General features: G+C 47.6%; 3 protein-coding genes across 8 annotated transcripts in view; 2 read left to right on the forward strand and 1 right to left on the reverse strand.

Annotated features, from left to right (window-relative positions):
• Positions 1-4,669, forward strand: part of slc26a11 (solute carrier family 26 member 11) — a 30,513-nt gene extending 25,844 nt beyond the window's left edge. For both annotated transcript variants that reach the window (XM_085963854.1, XM_085963855.1), the window contains 3 exons: positions 418-551; positions 1,959-2,046; positions 3,696-4,669. In XM_085963854.1, coding sequence (XP_085819980.1) covers positions 418-551; positions 1,959-2,046; positions 3,696-3,772 — 299 coding nt within the window. In that variant the 3' untranslated portion in view covers positions 3,773-4,669. The remainder of the gene's footprint in view (positions 1-417; positions 552-1,958; positions 2,047-3,695) is intronic.
• Positions 4,670-6,363: 1,694 nt separating this feature from the next.
• arl16 (ADP-ribosylation factor-like 16) lies at positions 6,364-17,154 on the reverse strand. 3 transcript variants are annotated; one of them, XM_085963857.1, is made up of 6 exons: positions 16,811-17,154; positions 14,798-14,941; positions 13,244-13,366; positions 8,553-8,669; positions 7,853-7,968; positions 6,364-7,049 (listed from the first exon to the last, which is right to left on the reverse strand). In XM_085963857.1, the coding sequence occupies exons 3-6, from the start codon at positions 13,364-13,366 to the stop codon at positions 6,872-6,874; spliced, it is 534 nt and encodes a 177-aa protein (XP_085819983.1). In that variant the 5' UTR covers positions 14,798-14,941; positions 16,811-17,154; the 3' UTR covers positions 6,364-6,871. The 3 variants fall into 3 exon arrangements, with proteins under 3 accessions (XP_085819983.1, XP_085819984.1, XP_085819985.1); XM_085963858.1 differs by having other exon boundaries at positions 8,502-8,669; positions 13,310-13,366; positions 16,811-17,152; XM_085963859.1 differs by lacking the exons at positions 14,798-14,941; positions 16,811-17,154 and adding an exon at positions 16,259-16,480 and having other exon boundaries at positions 13,310-13,368.
• Positions 16,547-18,099, forward strand: part of hgs (hepatocyte growth factor-regulated tyrosine kinase substrate) — a 41,068-nt gene continuing 39,515 nt past the window's right edge. For all 3 annotated transcript variants that reach the window (XM_085963851.1, XM_085963852.1, XM_085963853.1), the window contains exon 1: positions 16,547-16,890. In XM_085963851.1, coding sequence (XP_085819977.1) covers positions 16,854-16,890 — 37 coding nt within the window. In that variant the 5' untranslated portion in view covers positions 16,547-16,853. The remainder of the gene's footprint in view (positions 16,891-18,099) is intronic.

The raw sequence follows: 18,099 nt of genomic DNA on the forward strand, positions 1-18,099 counted from the left end.
CAGGAACGAGGGGTTGGAAGTTTTTTGGTTAGCATCCACACACGTTGGCTATTGGGGGTTATTTAAATTTTTATTCTGGTTTTTGCCTTGAATTGAGCTTTGCTCACCCTGAACTATTTGGGGAAGGGGAAATCCAGGGCTTCATATCCAGGACATGATTTCAACACATTGCTGCTGTGGTTCAGCAGAGTTGTCCAGCAAGGAGCTGAAGGACTCCAGTCTGAGCCCTGGTCGGAGCTGAATTCCAGCCAGGGACCCTGCAGTCAAATATCCTGCCGATGCTCGTTGCCGTGGCTCCTCTAGTGCATGAGGGCAACGGGTTCCGTGGAAACGCACGCTAGCTTCGAAATGGAGGGGTTTTGAAATTAATAATCCTGTGGTTTATGGAATAGTAACGCACTCCTGTTCCTTTCACAGCCTCTCCTCCCCGCTCTGCGATACTGGACTGTCTTCATGTCAGCAGCATTGACTACACAACCGTCAACGGCCTACGGGAGCTGATCCTGACCTTCCAGCAGAAGAATGTGTGCCTGCTGCTCTGTAATTTGCGGGTATGTGTTCATAATGCTCGGGAATCCCCGATGGCCTTTGCTCCACCATTGCCGGCCGTGCCTTCAACTGCCGAGGCCCTAAGCTCTGGAATTCCCTCCCTAAACCCCTCTCTCTCTCTCTCTCTCTCTCTCTCATAGAATGGTTACAGCACAGAAAGAGGCCATTTGGCCTGTCGCGCTGGTGCCGGCTCTCTGCAAAAGCACTTCAGCTACACCCACTCCCCCGCCCTTTCCCCGTAGCCCTGCAATTTTCTTTCCTTCAAGTACTTATCCAACTCCCTTTTGAAAGCCACGATTGAGTCTGCCTCCACCACCCTTTCAGGCAGTGCATTTCAGATCCTAACCACTTGCTGAGTAAAGTTTTTCCTCATGTCGCCTTTGGTTCTTCTGCTAATCACCTTAAATCTGTGTCCTCTAGTTCTCGACCCTTCTGTCAATGGGGAACAGTTTCTCTCTATCCAGACCCCTCATGATTTTGAACATCTCTATCAAATCTCCTCTCAACCTTCTCTGCTCTAAGGAGAACAACCCCAGCTCCTCCAGTCTATCCACGTAACTGAAGTCCCTCATCCCTGGAATCATTCTCGTAAATCTTTTCTGCACCCTCTCTAAGGCCTTCACATCCTTTGTAAAGTGCGGTGCCCAGAATTGGACACAATACTCCAGTTGAGGCCGAACCAGTGTCGTCTCCTTTTTAAGAAGCTCGTTAAATCCTACCTCTTTTTAACCAAGCTTTTGGTCATCTGTCTTAATATCTCTTTATCTGGCTTGGTGTCAAATTTTGTTTGATAACTCCTGTAAAGTGCCTTGGGATGTTTTACTATGTTAAAGGCGCTGTATAAATGCAAGTTGTTGTTATGCTTAGTAAGTTTAATTCTCGCAGTGAAATCTGGAAAATCAACATTTCCATTTCAGGCACCCATTGCCAACATCAAGCATTCCTCCGATTGGGCTCCGCGCGGGTTAGATGCAGATTACAGCGACTCTCTGCTCCGCTGTCTGACACCTGAGCGCAGTCCTGAGCCAGTGCTGCATTGTCGGAGGTGCCGTCCTTCAGACACAACCTTTTAAACCAAGTTCCCAGCTGCCCCGTGCAGTGATTTTGAGGTGGATGTTGGCGAGCTCTCCCAGTGTCGGGGCCAACATTCCCCCCACAACCAACACCACCATCAAAATATAAAATGATCCCGGCCATCGTCCTGCTGCACGTGGGAGGTTGTCTTGACCCAGTAAGTTACTGTTCCCAGGGTGAAGCACTGATGTTTTGACGTGGTACAGTGCTATCTAGGTAAATTGGATTACGTTGCTGGAGGGGGGGAAAATGGCAAAACCTTCATTTTAGTAATATCTATCTCTACTCAAAGTACAAGAGCCGGGCAGAGTAACCATCTTTCTTTCTCACCTTAGCCTAAAATTCTGTCGATCCTGACTTCAGCAGAGATTGAAGGACTGAGACACTTTGACAGCACGGAGACTGCACTCCATCATCTACCTGGTAACCGCTTGCTTTATGTTTGGGATTGTCCTAAGCTCTCTGCTGCTGGTGACTGGCTGGTTTGTGTCGAGACCCTTGCTACGTGGGGCTAGTGCGGGAAAGTGGAGTTGAGGTCGAAGATTGGCCATGATCTCATTGAATGGCGGAGCGGGCTCAAGGGGCCGTGTCGCCGACTCCAGCTCCTAATTCTTGTTCTTGTGAGAAATTGGCACAAGCCCATGGCTGCTTATTATTACAGCACCAAGCTCTAGATCATCGAGAGTTTGCCGGGGGTGGGGGAACTAGCTTTTCATTTGGCTCCCCCTTTATATTGGATTGCTGGATTACACAGTAGTAAATTTAGTATTGTATTTGTAACTTCAGCTTTAAGTGACTGAAACCTGAGAATATTTCAAAAACGCTTCTTAAACCAGGAAACATCCTTGTATCTTTGATGTTTAGAAATTCTTCCTCTCTTTTTTTTTCTCTTTCTTCCCCCCCCCCCCCCCCCCCACCAACCCAACCTGCCCCCCAACAAGATGGTGACAAACGTTAGTTGAGTGACAAATATTGACCCTGGACTCATTGACCCTCTCTCAGTACCTCCCTGTACTGGTCTTTCTTTATACAGGAGCCTGGACAGAGTGTCTGCCCACGAAGGACCATCCCTGTCAAACTCAGTCCTGTCCTGTCCCAATGTCCCCTGGATTGTATTCGGAAGCGGGGACTCCTTTACCTCCCCTCATCTCCTTAGCACAAAGGGCCAGTTATAGTCTTCCTAATTCCACACACTCCACGGATAGAACCTGGGTCCTGCGGGTCTGTCTCTTGTACCATGCAGTGTCAGCCGGGGCTCAGTGGGTAGCGCACTCTCCTTTTGATTCAGAAGGTTGTGGATTCGGGGCCCATATCTAATCTAGGCTGACCCGCCCAGTGCCAGTACTGAGGGAGCGCTGCACTGTCGGAGGTGCTGTCTGTCGGATGAGACGTTAAACCGAGGCCCCGTCTGCTCTCGCGGGTGAGGTACAAGATCCCAAGGCTCTATTTCGAAGAGGAGCAGGTGAGTTATTCCCCGGTGTCCTGGCCAATATTTATCCCTCAACCAACATCACCAATATAGATTTATCTGGTCATTATCACATATTGCTTTTTTGTGGGAGCTTGCTGTGCGGAAATTGGCTGCCGCGTTTCCTACATTACAACTTTAAAAGTACTTCATTGTCTGTAAAGCACTTTGAGTCATCCTGAGGTTGTGAAAGGCGCTATATAAATGCAAGTTTCTTCCTCCCTTTATTTCCTTCCACATGGTGCAGTTTACCTGTCGGGCCACCGGGGGGAGCGCCTGCCTTATCTCCTCCTGCTGTGCCCTCAACATCTGTTCGATTTCTACAACACACTTAAGTTTTTTGTAACTTTGAAAACAATATGAAATTTTTTTTTTTTTTTAAACGGACTTAAACTGTCGGCAGCGTGTCACACATGGTGGGATCACGTCAAACGGGCAAAATGAAGATCGATCAATTTTAAACGCTATATTATTTGATAGCACGTGGCCAGAACCAGAGCTTCAGGAAGCTCCTGTGTCTTGGCTGGTTAAAAGCTGGATTCTGATAGTTACAAACCAAAATGTGTTAAACAATTTTTTTTTTCCTTTTATTACCCACCCTCAGGAGATGACTACCCAGGAGATGACTATACACAAGACCTAGATGAGAGTGAGAAACCTCTACTGAACAGGAGATTTTAATCCTAGTCGGAATTTGCACACTTCCACCAATGTTGGTTACTCCACAGTGCCATTAACAGTTGGTGCAGCACATCACCGAACTCTGACGAGAAACCTGCTTCTTCAGCGAGGAAGGCTCAATACCACACCAGCCTGGATCAAGTGAGGAGAGCAGGCCCTCACTGGTGTTATCACCAGCATTGATATAAACTGACCCCTGAACGCCTTGGGGGGCTTCCCTGTTGGGGGGAACTGGATCGAAAATCTCCTCGTTCAGTCGGCGCTTTTTTGTTGTGCATCTTGCAAACCTCCTTGCTCAGTCTCTTCACTCTATGATGATTTCTTTCCTCTGTGTTATTTAAATGTTAACTCATTGGTTTGTCTGACCCCTCGTGTGTTTTTATACTTTTTTTTTAGCTAGTATCTAGCACTAATCACTTTAATGAGCTGGAAATAATTTAAAGAGCCTGTGCCCAGCATCTGACGTTGAGAGCCATCGATGACCAGCTCTGGATAGAGGCTCTAGTGGTCAGATATTGAAGAATGGCTTTGCCTCTGGGAGAATGGGCGAGCGGCGGAACATTGCAACAAAGACCGACTGTTTGATCTGGACAGTAACCCCGAGGATCTGAGCTTCCACTCTTTCCTGTTGAAGAGGCTACAGCTATTGCTCCTGGTCGGACTGATCATTGGGCACAGTGTGCTGTTCCGCCTGCTGCAAATCCTGTGATCTTTCCATACTTGGTAGAGCACAATTTTCCAGTGTACTGCGAGATTGCATAAAGAGTCCGAACCCTTTGCTATTTGGCTTTTGTTCTTGTATTTTTAACCTTTAAATCTGCATGAACGATCATACAAATGCACATTTACACACTCCGCGTTTATTTTTGCACATTGAAAAGGTCTATGTCCACCTACCCCCCCCCCCCCCCCCCCCCCCCCAAAAGTGCCATCCCGCAGGTTGGCGAGAGGTCCGCGCGCTGCAGGTCGAAGTTCAGATCTGACGGTAGCTGAGGGAACTAATCCTTTGCCCAACACATGGTGAAAATTGAGGGCTCAGTAAAGGCAATTGAGCGATTATCACTTGGGGAGGGAAAAGGTGGCTTGGACACTGGAGTTGTTAGCTAGGTTTTGGGACTGTCTCCTTGAGGTCTTGCAGCTCTGAGCACTTTGCACCAGCTGGTGTTGGCTAACCAGGGAGACCGTCAGAGCAGCTAAAGGACTCTGCACTCTGTAAATAATATTTAACTTAACGCTGCAGCCTGAAGGAAATGTTTTGTCGACTGCAAATTGAAATGTCTCACTGATTAAGGGAATTTTAGTTGTGTAATTGTTCTCTGCAGTATGTTTTTCAGTTAGTTGACGTACTTAATAGTCTAATCTAAAGCCTGTGGACAAGGCCTTTATCTAATCTTTTTTAAAAACCTTGTACTCCTAGGTATTTTTGCAAAGGAAAATGGGTGGATTTTTTTTGCATCGCACAGATGCATTATTAGGAGGCAGTTGGCACTGAGCGGGAAGTTCAGCTCATCACCCACAGCGCTTTTAAATAAAGCCTGATGCTCTGCCCCCCGTAACTCGATAAATGGTTTATTATCGCACTTGATTAAACTACTTTTGAAAGTACTCCTGGACTCGAGGTTAAATGACACAAACTAGGGTTGTATTCCCTGGAATTTAGAAGTTTAAGGGGTGATCTGATCAAAGTTTTCAGGATATTAAGAGTAATTGATAGGGTAGATAGAGAAACTATTTCCACTAGTTGGGGATTCTAGGACTAGGGGGGGGCAGAGTCTAAAAATTAGAGCCAGACCTTTTCGGGAGTGAAATTAGGAAACACTTCTACACACACAGGGTGGTAGAAGTTTGGAACTCTCTGCAAACGGCGATTGATGCTAGATCAATTGTTAATTTAAAATCTATGATTGATTTTTGTTAACCACAGGTATTAAGGGGTATGGGGCAAAGGCAGGTATATGGAGTTAGATCACAGATCAGCCATGATCTCATTGAATGGCGGAACAGGCTCGAGGGGTTGAATGGCCTCCTCCTGTTCCTATGCTCTGGTGTGTTTGTGATCAAGCTGGTGAGAGACTGGCTGGTCCTTTACTCTTTTTGTTCTCGAAGTTTTCTGTAACTGCACAGCAGCGGCGTGTGTTAATGTTCGCAGGAGAGGCACAAGAAAGCTCAGTTACATTTTTAAGAAACTGAAAGAAGCAGAAGCCTGTCTCAGATTCCTTGCTTTGAAGTTAAAAGTCTAACAAGCCCATGAAAATAACCGTGTCCATCTACCAGTCCTCCCCGCCTGGTGTCTGTTTGTTGGCACATACTCTTCAATGAAGGACAAGTTTTGGAACAAGTATCTGCTATTTGTAGTTCATATTGTTTTAAGCCTAGCTTTTTTCCCCTCTTGTCTTGTCCCCACAGTGATCTTCACAAATGTCTGTCATCAACCGGCAGTAGATGCTTTTCTCGGGAGGGATAGAGGGGGGAATGGATATGAAAGAACAGCTACTCTAGGATGGGGCAGGGTAAAGGCTGAGGTCCATAACTCTACAGTGCAGTGTCCCAGTGGTGCTAATACAATTTGAGGAAATAGACTAACATTACACTAAGTTTTAAATAGATTTTAATAAGATGAAGTATAGAATGCTGGGGTTTGAGTATACAAGACTGTTCTGTATAGGTACCTAATCTCAGACGAAGATCAGCCATGATCTCATTGAATGGCGGAGCAGGCTCGAAGGGCCGAATGGCCTACTCCTGTTCCTATCTCTATGTTTCTAAACTGGGATCACACAAATCTAGTGTCATATTTATAATTAATCTGGAGTGGACAATGATTCAATTCTGCCTTTTGTGAGATGGAAATGTACAAAAGTACACGAATTTTCTTTTAAATCCACCAGTTTCTGTTCTTCAGGACTCTGAACAGCACCAGTTTGAATCACTCACTCCTCAGCTCAGGATACTCTGCTCTCGAATGCAGTCTGTAATTTACATCACCAGGACGGTGACATTCTCTTCCAAACAGCTGCTCTGAGCCAACCATCGTATCCAGCCTCTCGTAAATACGTTCGCCGTGTTCCGAGGGGGGAGAGGATGGAGAGTTTAGTCTGTTCAAGCCAAGTGTTTCCCCTTGTGATGTGAGCGAAGCCATTTCAGGACCTCCTCCAGCCCTCTGCCATCCCGCGAACTAACCTCCAGCACGCTGATGTGCTGCTTGGCACAGGCAACTATGTCATCCATCCTGAACAGGCTTTTCATTTCCACAAGGGACATGTGGCAGGGCAGGTCCCTGAAATTAAAATAAACTCTAATTATTCCCATCCATTTATATAGCAAATAAGGTGTTGATCCGCACGCAGGAGGCTGCCGCCTTTTATCTTTAACCTCACCTTCTCTTCCTTCAATCCTAACCGTTTTTAAGCTCTTGTCTAGAGGCTCTGTGATAGCTTGCCCTCCAGCCTCATCATATTTGTGAGGGGCATTTCAGCAAAAGTAAAGCACAGAAACCAGCCATTCGCCCCAATGAGTCTATGCCGGTGTTTATGCTCCACACGAGCCTCCTCCTCTCACCCCTCTTCATCTAACCTGCTTAACGCCACCTTTTGCACCAGCTATAGGTGTAGGTATACTACAGGTCAGAAGCTCCCTTTACTTTGCCCAACAATGCAGCCGAGCCCTCGTCCTCAGGACGACGCCCCTTACTGAACTGTTGTGACATTTCTATTTCCCAAACCACCCACCCTTCTAGCTTGATCGACTGAGACTAACCAGGCCGGGAGCAACTGGGCCCAGGACGACCACAAGAAAAGGAAGGTTTTAAGGAATTAATCCTGTTCTATTTAGCATCCTTAAGAGAGGAGAGATGATCACAATAGCAGTCTATGCTGGAGTCAAACAAGGGCCACGGCTACTGCTCTGTCAGGCGGCCTACATATCTTTTTCTTTTCTAACATTTTTTCCTTGCAATTCAACCCGAAAGATAAGCGCAACACGCACTCCCACGCCACACCACACCACATCCCCCACCCCACAGTCTCTAAGGGAAGAAGGATGAAAGAAACTGTGAAGCAGACTGCTGGGGCCCATACTTACACTTTGTTGAAGAGGATTAGGACTGAAGTTTGCTGCAGTTGCTCAGCTGTCAGGACGGAGAGAAGCTGAATGCAGGACGAGGAAATCTGAGTGGGACTGGCTGCGTCGATCATAAACTAGGAGGAAAACATTCACCTTTTTAGAGGCAGGGTAAAGCTGTAGGATTGGTGCCTCACTCGAGGACTTGCTGGAGCGATGTGGCAGGACAGGCCTGAGCTCCGCTGTGCTGTCGTGTGGGGGGGGGGGGGGAGACGCCCGAGCACAGAGGAGACGTTTCCTCTGGGGAGTGGGGGAAAACGTGGAGGGCGAGTCAGCTGAAGCGGTGGTTATAAGGTAGGACCGACACTGGCCCGGCAGCAAGTCTCCTGCCTGCCCTTCAGGCAGAGAATGGTGCATACCGCAGGGAGACCATGCAGCAGGAAACTAATACCCCATCCCCTTAAAATAAATGCAATGTTCTGGCCATTAAAGAAATAACGGTACAGGGCAAAGGTCACTGTCAGAACCCATGTTAAAAAATGAAACTACCGGCGTGCAAGGGATTTTCTTTTTCCTGCCCCTGCTAGCAGTGAAATTGCTAAACGAGATATAAAAGCAGGGTTGGAATTGTCAGGCAAGATTAAACTATTGGTCCATCTTGTCTACCCACCCAGTCCTGTTGTGCTTTCCGTATGTTGACGGTCGGCGAGCCGATACTCACTATCACAGCCTCACAGTCTCCGTAGTAACTTGGCCAGATAGGCCCCATGCAGCCTCCTAGTTCTCGAATGGTAATCTTCCTTTTATTAACTGTGATATCAGTTAAATTAGTTCCTACCTGCAGGAAAATCAGATTGATAAAAATAATATTAAATAGGGCCAATAAGAAAGATTCAATATTCTCATTGGGTCATTTAGTCTCACTGACAGGTTGCGGTTTTGTATTCTAACTCGACCATTCCTGGGCCCTCCAAACTGCAGAACTCTTGAGTTCGAGTTCCAGTTCCCTCTCCCTCCTACCACTTATTGCCAGGCTGTTAGAGCCCAAGCATAGCGTCACCTAATTACCTCTCCCTGAAATGCCTTGCCTTTTATTCTGCTATAATTCAACATTGCTCGTGTCTCGTACTATGGGCCTTGGTCCGTCGCCTAGGTTTCCCCAACTATAAAAATGCAGCGCCCCCAATGTGCATACGTTGATTGTAGTGGGCATGCCCGAGCTGGCCCCATGGAGACGATCGGGCAGTCTGCACGAAGGACAATGGCACTCAGCTGGAGCAACCTTGAGGATGCCGTGATGTTGCTGTGAGGCCATACCGGAGCGAGGCACAGGGGGGGGGGGGGGGGGAATAGGAGGCGGGTGCTCCATCTTCCATGAGTAAGAATGCTACAGCCTGAGCAAGCTATTACCGGACATGGGACAGGGAAGGGAAACCCTCCTCCGAGCCCATGTTGAAAACCGTCGCTTGGACTGCGGGTTTTCTCACCTCTGCTGGCGCTGTGGGATCCTGCTGGAGTTCAGTTCCGTGAACACTGTGCTTCACTCCAATATGGACTCGCAGCACTGCCAGCCCTCCGTTACCTTCCAATCTGGCCACTTTCTCCACGTGTGAGCCTCGACTGTGCATTTCATGAGCTATTCAACTGTGGTAACCATCCCAGCCAAATCTGATCGCACACGCAACATTTCCGAGTTACAACAAACCATCGTGCAGTGATCAGGAACAACAATCCTGACTGACTTTCCCCCTCTCTAGCCCAGGGGTGTCGAGTCCAACTTTAGCACCCCACCTGCATCCCCAATAACCTTTAGTTATATGGTACCCACCCCATCTAGAAAAGCACCCCATGTCAATTCAAAAAAAGATGAATAAACTAGGGCTGAAAAAAAGCTTTCCTATACACAGTTTAAAGATCTACAGAGCTGCAGGAAAAAAGGACAATACTGAAACTCAGCTGAGTTATTACCCACGATGGGAGCGTCGGCTTGGCTCAACTGGTTACACTTAGAATCAGGAGGCTGTGGGGGGGTTGACTTCAGCACATAAGCTCGGCTGACACCTCACTTAATGAGGGAGTGCTGCGTTGTCGGAGGTGCTGCCTTTCGGATGAGACGTTAAACCGAGGCCCTGTCTGCCTGTACGGAAGAGCAGGGAATCTTGGCCAACAATCCTCCCTCGACCAACGCCACCAAAAACAGATTCCTTCACTGATCTGCTGCTTGTGGGACCTTGCTGTTCACAAGCTGGCTGCCACACCTGCTGCATACCGCCAGTGGCGGCACTTTAAAAGGAATCCACTGGGTGTGAAGTGCGCTTTGAGTCAGAAGGTTGTGTACAAATCCAAGTTCTTTCTTTTGCTCTGCAGTAAAATGGCTTTTTATATTTGAAAGGAAAACACATGGAAGTTAAAATGGTTGCGGTGTGACTGAATAGCAACTGTGGTCTCGCTGACCTGCTGCTTTACAAAACTGAGAGTCAGATGAAAGGTTGACGGACTCGGCCTTCAGTCATCCAGCTGACCTACCGGTTAAAGTACTGAGCCGTATCATGGCCTCTAAATGACCTTTTTAGTGTACAGGTAAGAGCCAAAGAATCAAGCCTGTTAGACCAGATCTTTCCCAGCACTGCCTGATATCAATGTATTCAAGTTTTGCTTTAGAGGTCAATGGTGGGGAGGGATGTTTATATCAGGAAAAGAACATTTTACGCCCAGCAAACTTGCCAAGGCTTATTCGACAGCACCTCCCGAACCTGTGACCTCTACCACCTAGAAGGACAAGGGCAGCAGGCGCATGGGAACACCACCACCTCCAAGTCACACACCATCATAGAAACATAGAAGGTAGGAGCAGGAGTAGGTCATTCGGCCCCTCGAGCCTGCTCCGCCATTCAATGAGATCATGGCTGATCATCCAAATTCAGTACCCTGTCCCTGCCTTCTCCCCATATCCCTTGATCCCTTTAGCCTTATGAAATATATCCAACTCCTTCTTGAATATATTTAATGAATTGGCCTCTACTGCCTTCTGTGGTAGAGAATTCCACAGGTTCACCACTCTCTGGGTGAAGAAATTCCTCCTCATTTCAGTCCTAAATGGCTTACCCCTTATCTTTAGACTGTGACCCCTGGTTCTGGACTCCCCAACTATCGGGAACATCCTTCCTGCATCTAGTCTGTCTAGTCCTGTTAGAATTTTATAAGTTTCAATGATATCCCCTCTCATTCTTCTAAACTCCAGCGAGTATAAGCCCAATCGACCCAATCTCTCCTCATACGTCATTCCTGCCATCCCAGGTATCAGCCTGGTGAATCTTCGCTGCACTCCCTCCACGGCAAGAACATCCTTCCTCAGATAAGGCGACCAAAACTTCTCACAATACTCAAGATGTGGTCTCACCAAGGCCCTGTACAACTGCAGCAAGACATCCTTGTTCCTGTACTCAAACCCTCTCACTACATAGACACATGGAAGATAGGAGCAGGAGTAGGCTATTCGGCCCCTCGAGCCTGCTCCGCCATTCAATGAGATCATGGCTGATCGTCCAAATTCAGTACCCTGTTCCTGCCTTCTCTCCATATCCCTTGATCCCTTTAGCCTTAAGAAATATATCCAACTCCTTCTTGAATATATTTAATGAATTGGCCTCCACTGCCTTCTGTGGTAGAGAATTCCACAGGTTCACCACTCTCTGGGTGAAGAAATTCCTCCTCATCTCTGTCCTAAATTGCTTACTCTTTATCCTTAGACTGTGACCCCTGGTTCTATGAAGGCCAACATACCATTTGCCTTCTTAACCGCCTGCTGCACCTGCATGCTTACCTTCAGCGACTGGTGCACAAGGACACCCAGGTCTTGTTGCACTTCCCCTTCTCCCAATCTATTGCCATTCAGATAATAATCTGCCGTCCTGTTTTTGACACCAAAGTGGATAACCTCGCATTTATCCACGTTATATTGCATCTGCCATGCTTCTGCCCAATCACCCAACCTGTCCAAATCATACTGGAGTTTCTCTGCATCCTCCTCACAGCACACACGCCCACCCAGCTTTGGAGATATTACATCTAAGTTCCCTTGTCTAGATCATTTATATTGTGAATAGCTGGGGTCCAAGGACCGATCCCTGCGGTACCCCACTAGTCACTGCCTGCCACTCGGAAAAAGACCCGTTTATTCCAACTCTTTGCTTTCTGTCTGCCAACCAGTTCGCTATCCAAGTCAATACCTTGCCCCCAATCCCATGTGCCTTAACTTTACACGCTAATTTCTTATGCGGGACCTTATCGAAAGCCTTTTGAAAGTCCAAATACACCACATCCACTGGTTCTCCCTTATCTATTTTACCAGTTACATCATCAAAAAATTCCTGACTTGGAAATATATCGCCGTTCTTTCATCATCGCTGGGTCAAAATCCTGAAACTCCCTAACAGCACGGTGGGAGCACCTTCAACCACACGGACTGCAGCGGTTCAAGAAGGCGGCTCACCACCACCTTCTCAAGGGCAATTAGGGATGGGCAATAAATGCTGGCCTTGCCAGCGACGCCCACATCCCCATGAATGAATTAAAAAAACACACTCCAGGGTGCCTGCACCACTTACTGCACCAACGTGAACTGTCATTCCCCACAAGGATCATGTGGCTTCTCGGAGTGAGACTGCAAATTTAGTACCAAGTGTGAGCCTTGGCTCAGTGGCAGCACTCTGGCCTCTTGAGTCGGAAGCTCCACTCCATGATCTGGGCTTGTACTGCGCTGCCGGGAGTGCTGCACTGTCGGAGGCGCCATCTTTCAGCTGAGACTTTAAACTGAGAGCAGGGGAGATCTCTTGATGTCCAGGCTACCGTTTATCCCTCAACCAACATCACTAAAACAGATTATGTGGCCACTTAACACATTGCAGCTTCTGCACAAATTTGCTGCCGTGTTTCCCAACTTTACAAGACTGTTTCAAAAGCACTGCATTGGCTGCTTTGATACATCCTGAACAACATAGGAACAGGAGTAGGCCATTCAACTATTCATGTCTGTTCCACCACGTGAAAGCTATTATATATTTCTTCTAAATCATAGCCAGTTTTGTACTGTAGACTCATGTTAGAAACTTATTACATGTAAGACCCTTACAGTTAGTGGAGAAGACTTTTGTCCCAATCAATAGTATTGCCAACACTTCTGATTTACTCAAGTGTCTTGCGATCTCTAGTTTAACGCTCACACTTCATGTGGGAAATTTAAACACTGAATGCTACATTAACCATGAAGTAGTCGTGTGGGGAATTTAAAAATCCGTAAGTCGCAAATGTTGGTGCCAGATTACTATTGATTTGAACCTAGGAGGTGAAAGGGCAGTGTGTGTTTATCCAATCCATCGTCCAGACCCTTGCTTTGGATGTTCTAAGGATTACCATTAGTGATACGTCAAGCTTCGATACAAGTCTGCTATTAAACACATTAAGCCAGTCTGAGTATACCGTGGGGATTGTAGGTGGGGGCCCTCCTAGTTCATCAGCGCTTTCTTTCAAACTCATCTGTGCACATCTGTCAAGGATCCAAAAATTCAAAACATTTAAAAAAAATACTGAATGTCTATTTAAAATTAGATAACCATAAATTTACACATCACATTCTGCAGATACTGATGTCTGTGATGTATCTGAATATTCAAAGCTGGAAAACGATTTGTCCTTCATTTAAAACTGGTGTTACTTGCGCTGTTTTTAGGGAGTCAGAAGGTTTTGGGTTTCAGTCCCACTCCAGGGACGTGAGCACCGAAATCTAGGCCGACACTCCCAGTGCAGTGCTGAGGGAGCGCTGCATTGTCGGAGGTGCCGTCTTTCGGATGAGACGTTAAACCGTGGCCCCATCTTCCCTCTCAGGTGGGCGCAAAAGATCCCGTGGCACTATTTCGAAGAAGAGCAGGGGGAGTTATCCCCGTTGTCCTGGCCAAAATTTATCCCTCAATCAACACCTAAAACAGATTATCTGGTCAATTATCTGATTACTGTTTATGGGATCTTGCTGTGTGCAAACTGGCTGCCGCGTTTCCTACAACGGTGACGACACTTCAAAAGTACTTCATTGGCTGTAAAGTGCTTTGGGATGTCCTGAGGTTGTGAAAGGCGCTATATAAATGCAAGTTCTTTCTTTGTATGCTAATACTTAAATGCGACTTTACCTTGTATTATAGTGCTGTAATAATCTATGTACAACTGGTTCTCTTAAATAATTCAACAGGGTTTGCCTGACTTTTATTGGGTCATATTTCTGAATCAGATCCTTGTTGAGTGGCCCCCTGTAGCCCAGATTATTTATCCAGTAGCCAGACAGACCAGAAAGGCCCCTGGTTCAATCTCTAGGCTGTGCTGAGTTAGCCAATGCCAGCCAGGGCTGCAGTAGAGATTCTTAAAAAAAAATTAATTGTACAGATTTCAAACTTTTAAAAATTGTAAGTGCAGAAAGCTCTTCTCACAGAAAAAAGTGCCATTTTCAATAAAACACTCGTCAGGCCTGAGCTAGAGTACTGGAGTACTGGAGTGCTGGAGCACTGGAGCGCTGGAGTACTGGAGCACTGCGCGCAGTTCTGGGCACATTACAGGGAAGGTGTGATTGCACTAGAGAGGGTACAGAGGGGATTTACAAGGATGTTGCCGGGAGTAGAGAATCTTAGCTATGAGGAAAGACTGGATAGACTGGGTCTGTTTTCCTTGGAACAGAGGAGGCTGAGGGGAGACCTTATTGAGGTGTATAAAATTATGAGGGGCCTAGATAAAGTGGATAGAAAGGACCTATTTCCCTTGGCAGAGGGGTCAAAAACCAGGGGGCACAGATTTAAAGTAATTGGTGGAAGGTTTAGAGGGGATTTGAGGGGAAATTTCTTCACCCAGAGGGTTGTGGGGGTCTGGAACCCACTGCCTGAAAGGGTGGTAGAGGCAGGAACCCTAACCACATTTAAAAAGTACTTGGATGTGCACTTGGGATGCTGCAACCTGCAGGGCTACGGACCAAGAGCTGGGAAGTGGGATTAGGCTGGATAGCTCTTTGTTGGCCGGCGCGGACACGATGGGCCGAAATAGCCTCCTTCCGTGCTGTAACTTTCTATGATTCTATGAATAAAGATAAAGAAAATACATATATATAAAATTGCAGTTTGGTATTTAAAATCACATAATTTGCATGATTATTTAAAAATAGTATTTTGTGTGGTATGTAACATCACACTCAAATTGAACAGAATCTAAACATCATTGATTGTTATCTAAAATCACTCTGATTGAATGGTATTTAAATACACAGAGATTGTGTGGTCTTTAAGAATCATAAGAGCAAGAAATAGGAGCAGGAGTTGGCCATTCGGCCCTTCAGGCCTGCTCCGCCATTCAATAAGATCATGGTTGACCTTTGACTCCAACTTCCCACTTGATCCCCATATCCCTTGATTCCCTTAGTGCCCAAAAATCTATCCATCTCCTCCATTACAACAGTGACTACACTTCAAAAAGTACTTCATTGACTGTAAAGCGTTTTGGGACACCCCCGAGGTGGTGAAAGGCGCTATAGAAATGCAAGTCTTTACAATAGACAAGGTGCAACTCTGCCTACATGCTGGATATGTGATCCACCAGCGTAAAGGGTGGCCTCACTCCCTCCCCCGGGGTAGAGCGACACCACCCCAGGACTTCCTTCGCCCGCCCGCCGGCGGCAAACCACCCCCCAGCCCCTGTCCCATAAGAATTAGGAGCAGGAGTCAGCCGTACGGCCCCTCGAGCCTGCTCCGCCATTCGATAATGATGGCTGATCTTCGACCTCCACGCCACTTTCCCGCCCGATCCCCATATCCCTGAAATAAAAACAGAAAACGCTGGAAATACTCAGCGGGTCAGGCAGCATCTGTAGAGGGAGAAACAGAGATTATGTTTCAGGTCGATGACCCTTCGTCAGAACTGGAAAAAGTTGGCGATGTAACAGGTTTTTGAGCAAGTGTAGGGGCAGGGAAAGTGGGGGGAGGAAAGAACAAAAGGGAAGGTCTGTGATAGGATGGAAGGCAGGAGAGATTAAATGACAAAAGGGATGATGGTGCGAGGCAAAAGGAGTTGGTAATGGGACAAGTTAAGAAACAAAAGATGGCTCTAGATGAGGTGTAAATGGCAATGGCAGAATGATCGACAGCTGCCATGTGCGAGAGAGAGAGCAGGGAAACAGCTACCCGACCCAGACCCGTATCCCTTGATGCCCCTTATAGAGTCCAAAAATTCTACTCGATCTCGGCCTGGAATATACTCAACGACTGAGCCTGCTGGGGCAGAGACTTCCAAAGATTCACCACCCCACTGAGTGAAGAAATTCCTCCTGATCTGGGGCACACGCAATGTGCAGGGCGTTCCGAGACCAGCCAGTCCGCTGGGACGTACAGAAAAGGATATTGTGCAACCTCTTGAGCAGCAGGGTCTTGCCCACCCCGGTGGCTCCCAGCAGCAGACACATTGCAGGCCTGGCCGGGCTCACCTCCACCTCCGCCCGGTGGGGGGAGGAAAGACCAACCACAAACGCCAAGTGCAAAGCTGGTTCGTCAATTATTCCAACGCGGATAACTAAAAGAAAACATTCCGAGAGAAGCCAGGCCGCTGGTAACTGCGACACGGGGGCGGCCGGGCCTAACCTCACGCGGTTGCCTAGCAACCACAGCCGGCGCGTCATAAAACCGCGCCTCCCCCCACCCGCCAGCCTTTCCTTTTTGGAATTTTTTTTACAAATTATAGTTTGGCCGCTCTCGCTTGACCGCTGAGAACGACGCCGACTCCACCCGGGGTAATAATTTTATTAAAATTTTTTTTTTTTTTTAAATGACCTGATCTTGCGGTGTGTCTGGTGACGTCATCAAGCGGCGCGGCGCAGGACCCCGGCAGGAGTTAGGCGACTGCGCAGCTGCCGTGCTCGGAAAGACCAGAGAGAAAAAATAATAATTAAAAACTCACCGCGCACAGACACAAAGAGCAGCCGGCGGCGGTACCGAGGATAATGGGGAAAGGCAGCGGCCCGTTCGAGAGGCTTCTTGGTGAGAACCGCCCGCCTTGTTTTTCTTTTTCTTCTTTTCAGACCTTTCCTGGGAGCGGTGCCCGGTCACCGGCCGCCATTTCGAAGCGCAGACCCGGGTCTGCAGTGTTGGGCCTCGGGGGCAAAGTCAGGCCTCGGGGGCAAAGTCAGGCCTAGTAGCCGCCGCCGCCCTTGGGAACGTCCGCCTCCTCCAAAGCCTAAGGCTGGCTTGGCAGCACCGAATCTGGCTGTGTCACCCCCCGGGGCCGGGCCGGCCAACCCAGCCACCAGGTGTTTCTATCCTGTCGGACTGCTCCGCTCCAGAGGGGAGCCGAGTGAGGGGAAATTACAACAACAGACACTTGTTATATTATTTGAATATATTCATTAAATATATTCAAGAAGGAGTTAGACATATTTCTTAAGGCTAAAAGGATCAAGGGATATGGGGAGAAGGCAGGAACAGGGTACTGAATTTGGATGATCAGCCATGATCTCGTTGAATGACGGAGCAGGCTCGAGGGGCCGAATGGCCTACTCCTGCTCCTATCTTCTATGTATTTACATAGTGCCTTTAACGTAGTAACACGTCCCCAAGGCGCTGCACAGGAGGGTTATAAGACCCCCCAAAAATTTTGACACCGAGCCACATAAGGAGAAATTAGGGCAGGTGACCAGAAGCTTGGTCAAAGAGGTAGGTTTTAAGGAGCGTCTTCAAGGAGGAAAGAGAGCTAACTAGGTTTAGGCAGGGAATTCCAGAGCTTGGGGCCCAGGCAACAGAAATTAATGAATCCTCCCATCTCCACCGCCCCGTGTTTTATAATCACAGTTGTGAGTTTATTCTTTGGAAGTCTCTACCCCAGAGAGCTGTGGAGGCGGAGTCATTGAATATATTCAAGGCGGAGATGGACAGATTTTTGTGCTACAGGGGAGTCAAGGATTATGGGGAGCGGGCGGGAAAGTGGCGTTGAGGCCAAGATCAGATCAGCCATGAACTTATTGAATGGCGGAGCAGGCTCGAGGGGCCGAATGGTCGACTCCTGCTCCTGTTTCTTAAGTTCTTTCTAATTACCAGGATTGAGGTGCAACCCATTGAACCAGTGGGGCTGTGTCTGCATATTTTAGAGTGAAACAGATCACAGGTTTTAAATTTACAGGGGGAGGGGTGTTCTCTTTTCTCCTTCCCCCCCCCCCCCCCCCCCCCAAAAGAGTACTGTCAGTTTCTGTGAGG

This window comes from Somniosus microcephalus, chromosome 21 (assembly GCF_052327205.1).
Source record: "Somniosus microcephalus isolate GS21.2 chromosome 21, FLI_Smic_1.0, whole genome shotgun sequence".
NCBI classification, from domain to species: Eukaryota; Metazoa; Chordata; class Chondrichthyes; order Squaliformes; family Somniosidae; genus Somniosus; species Somniosus microcephalus.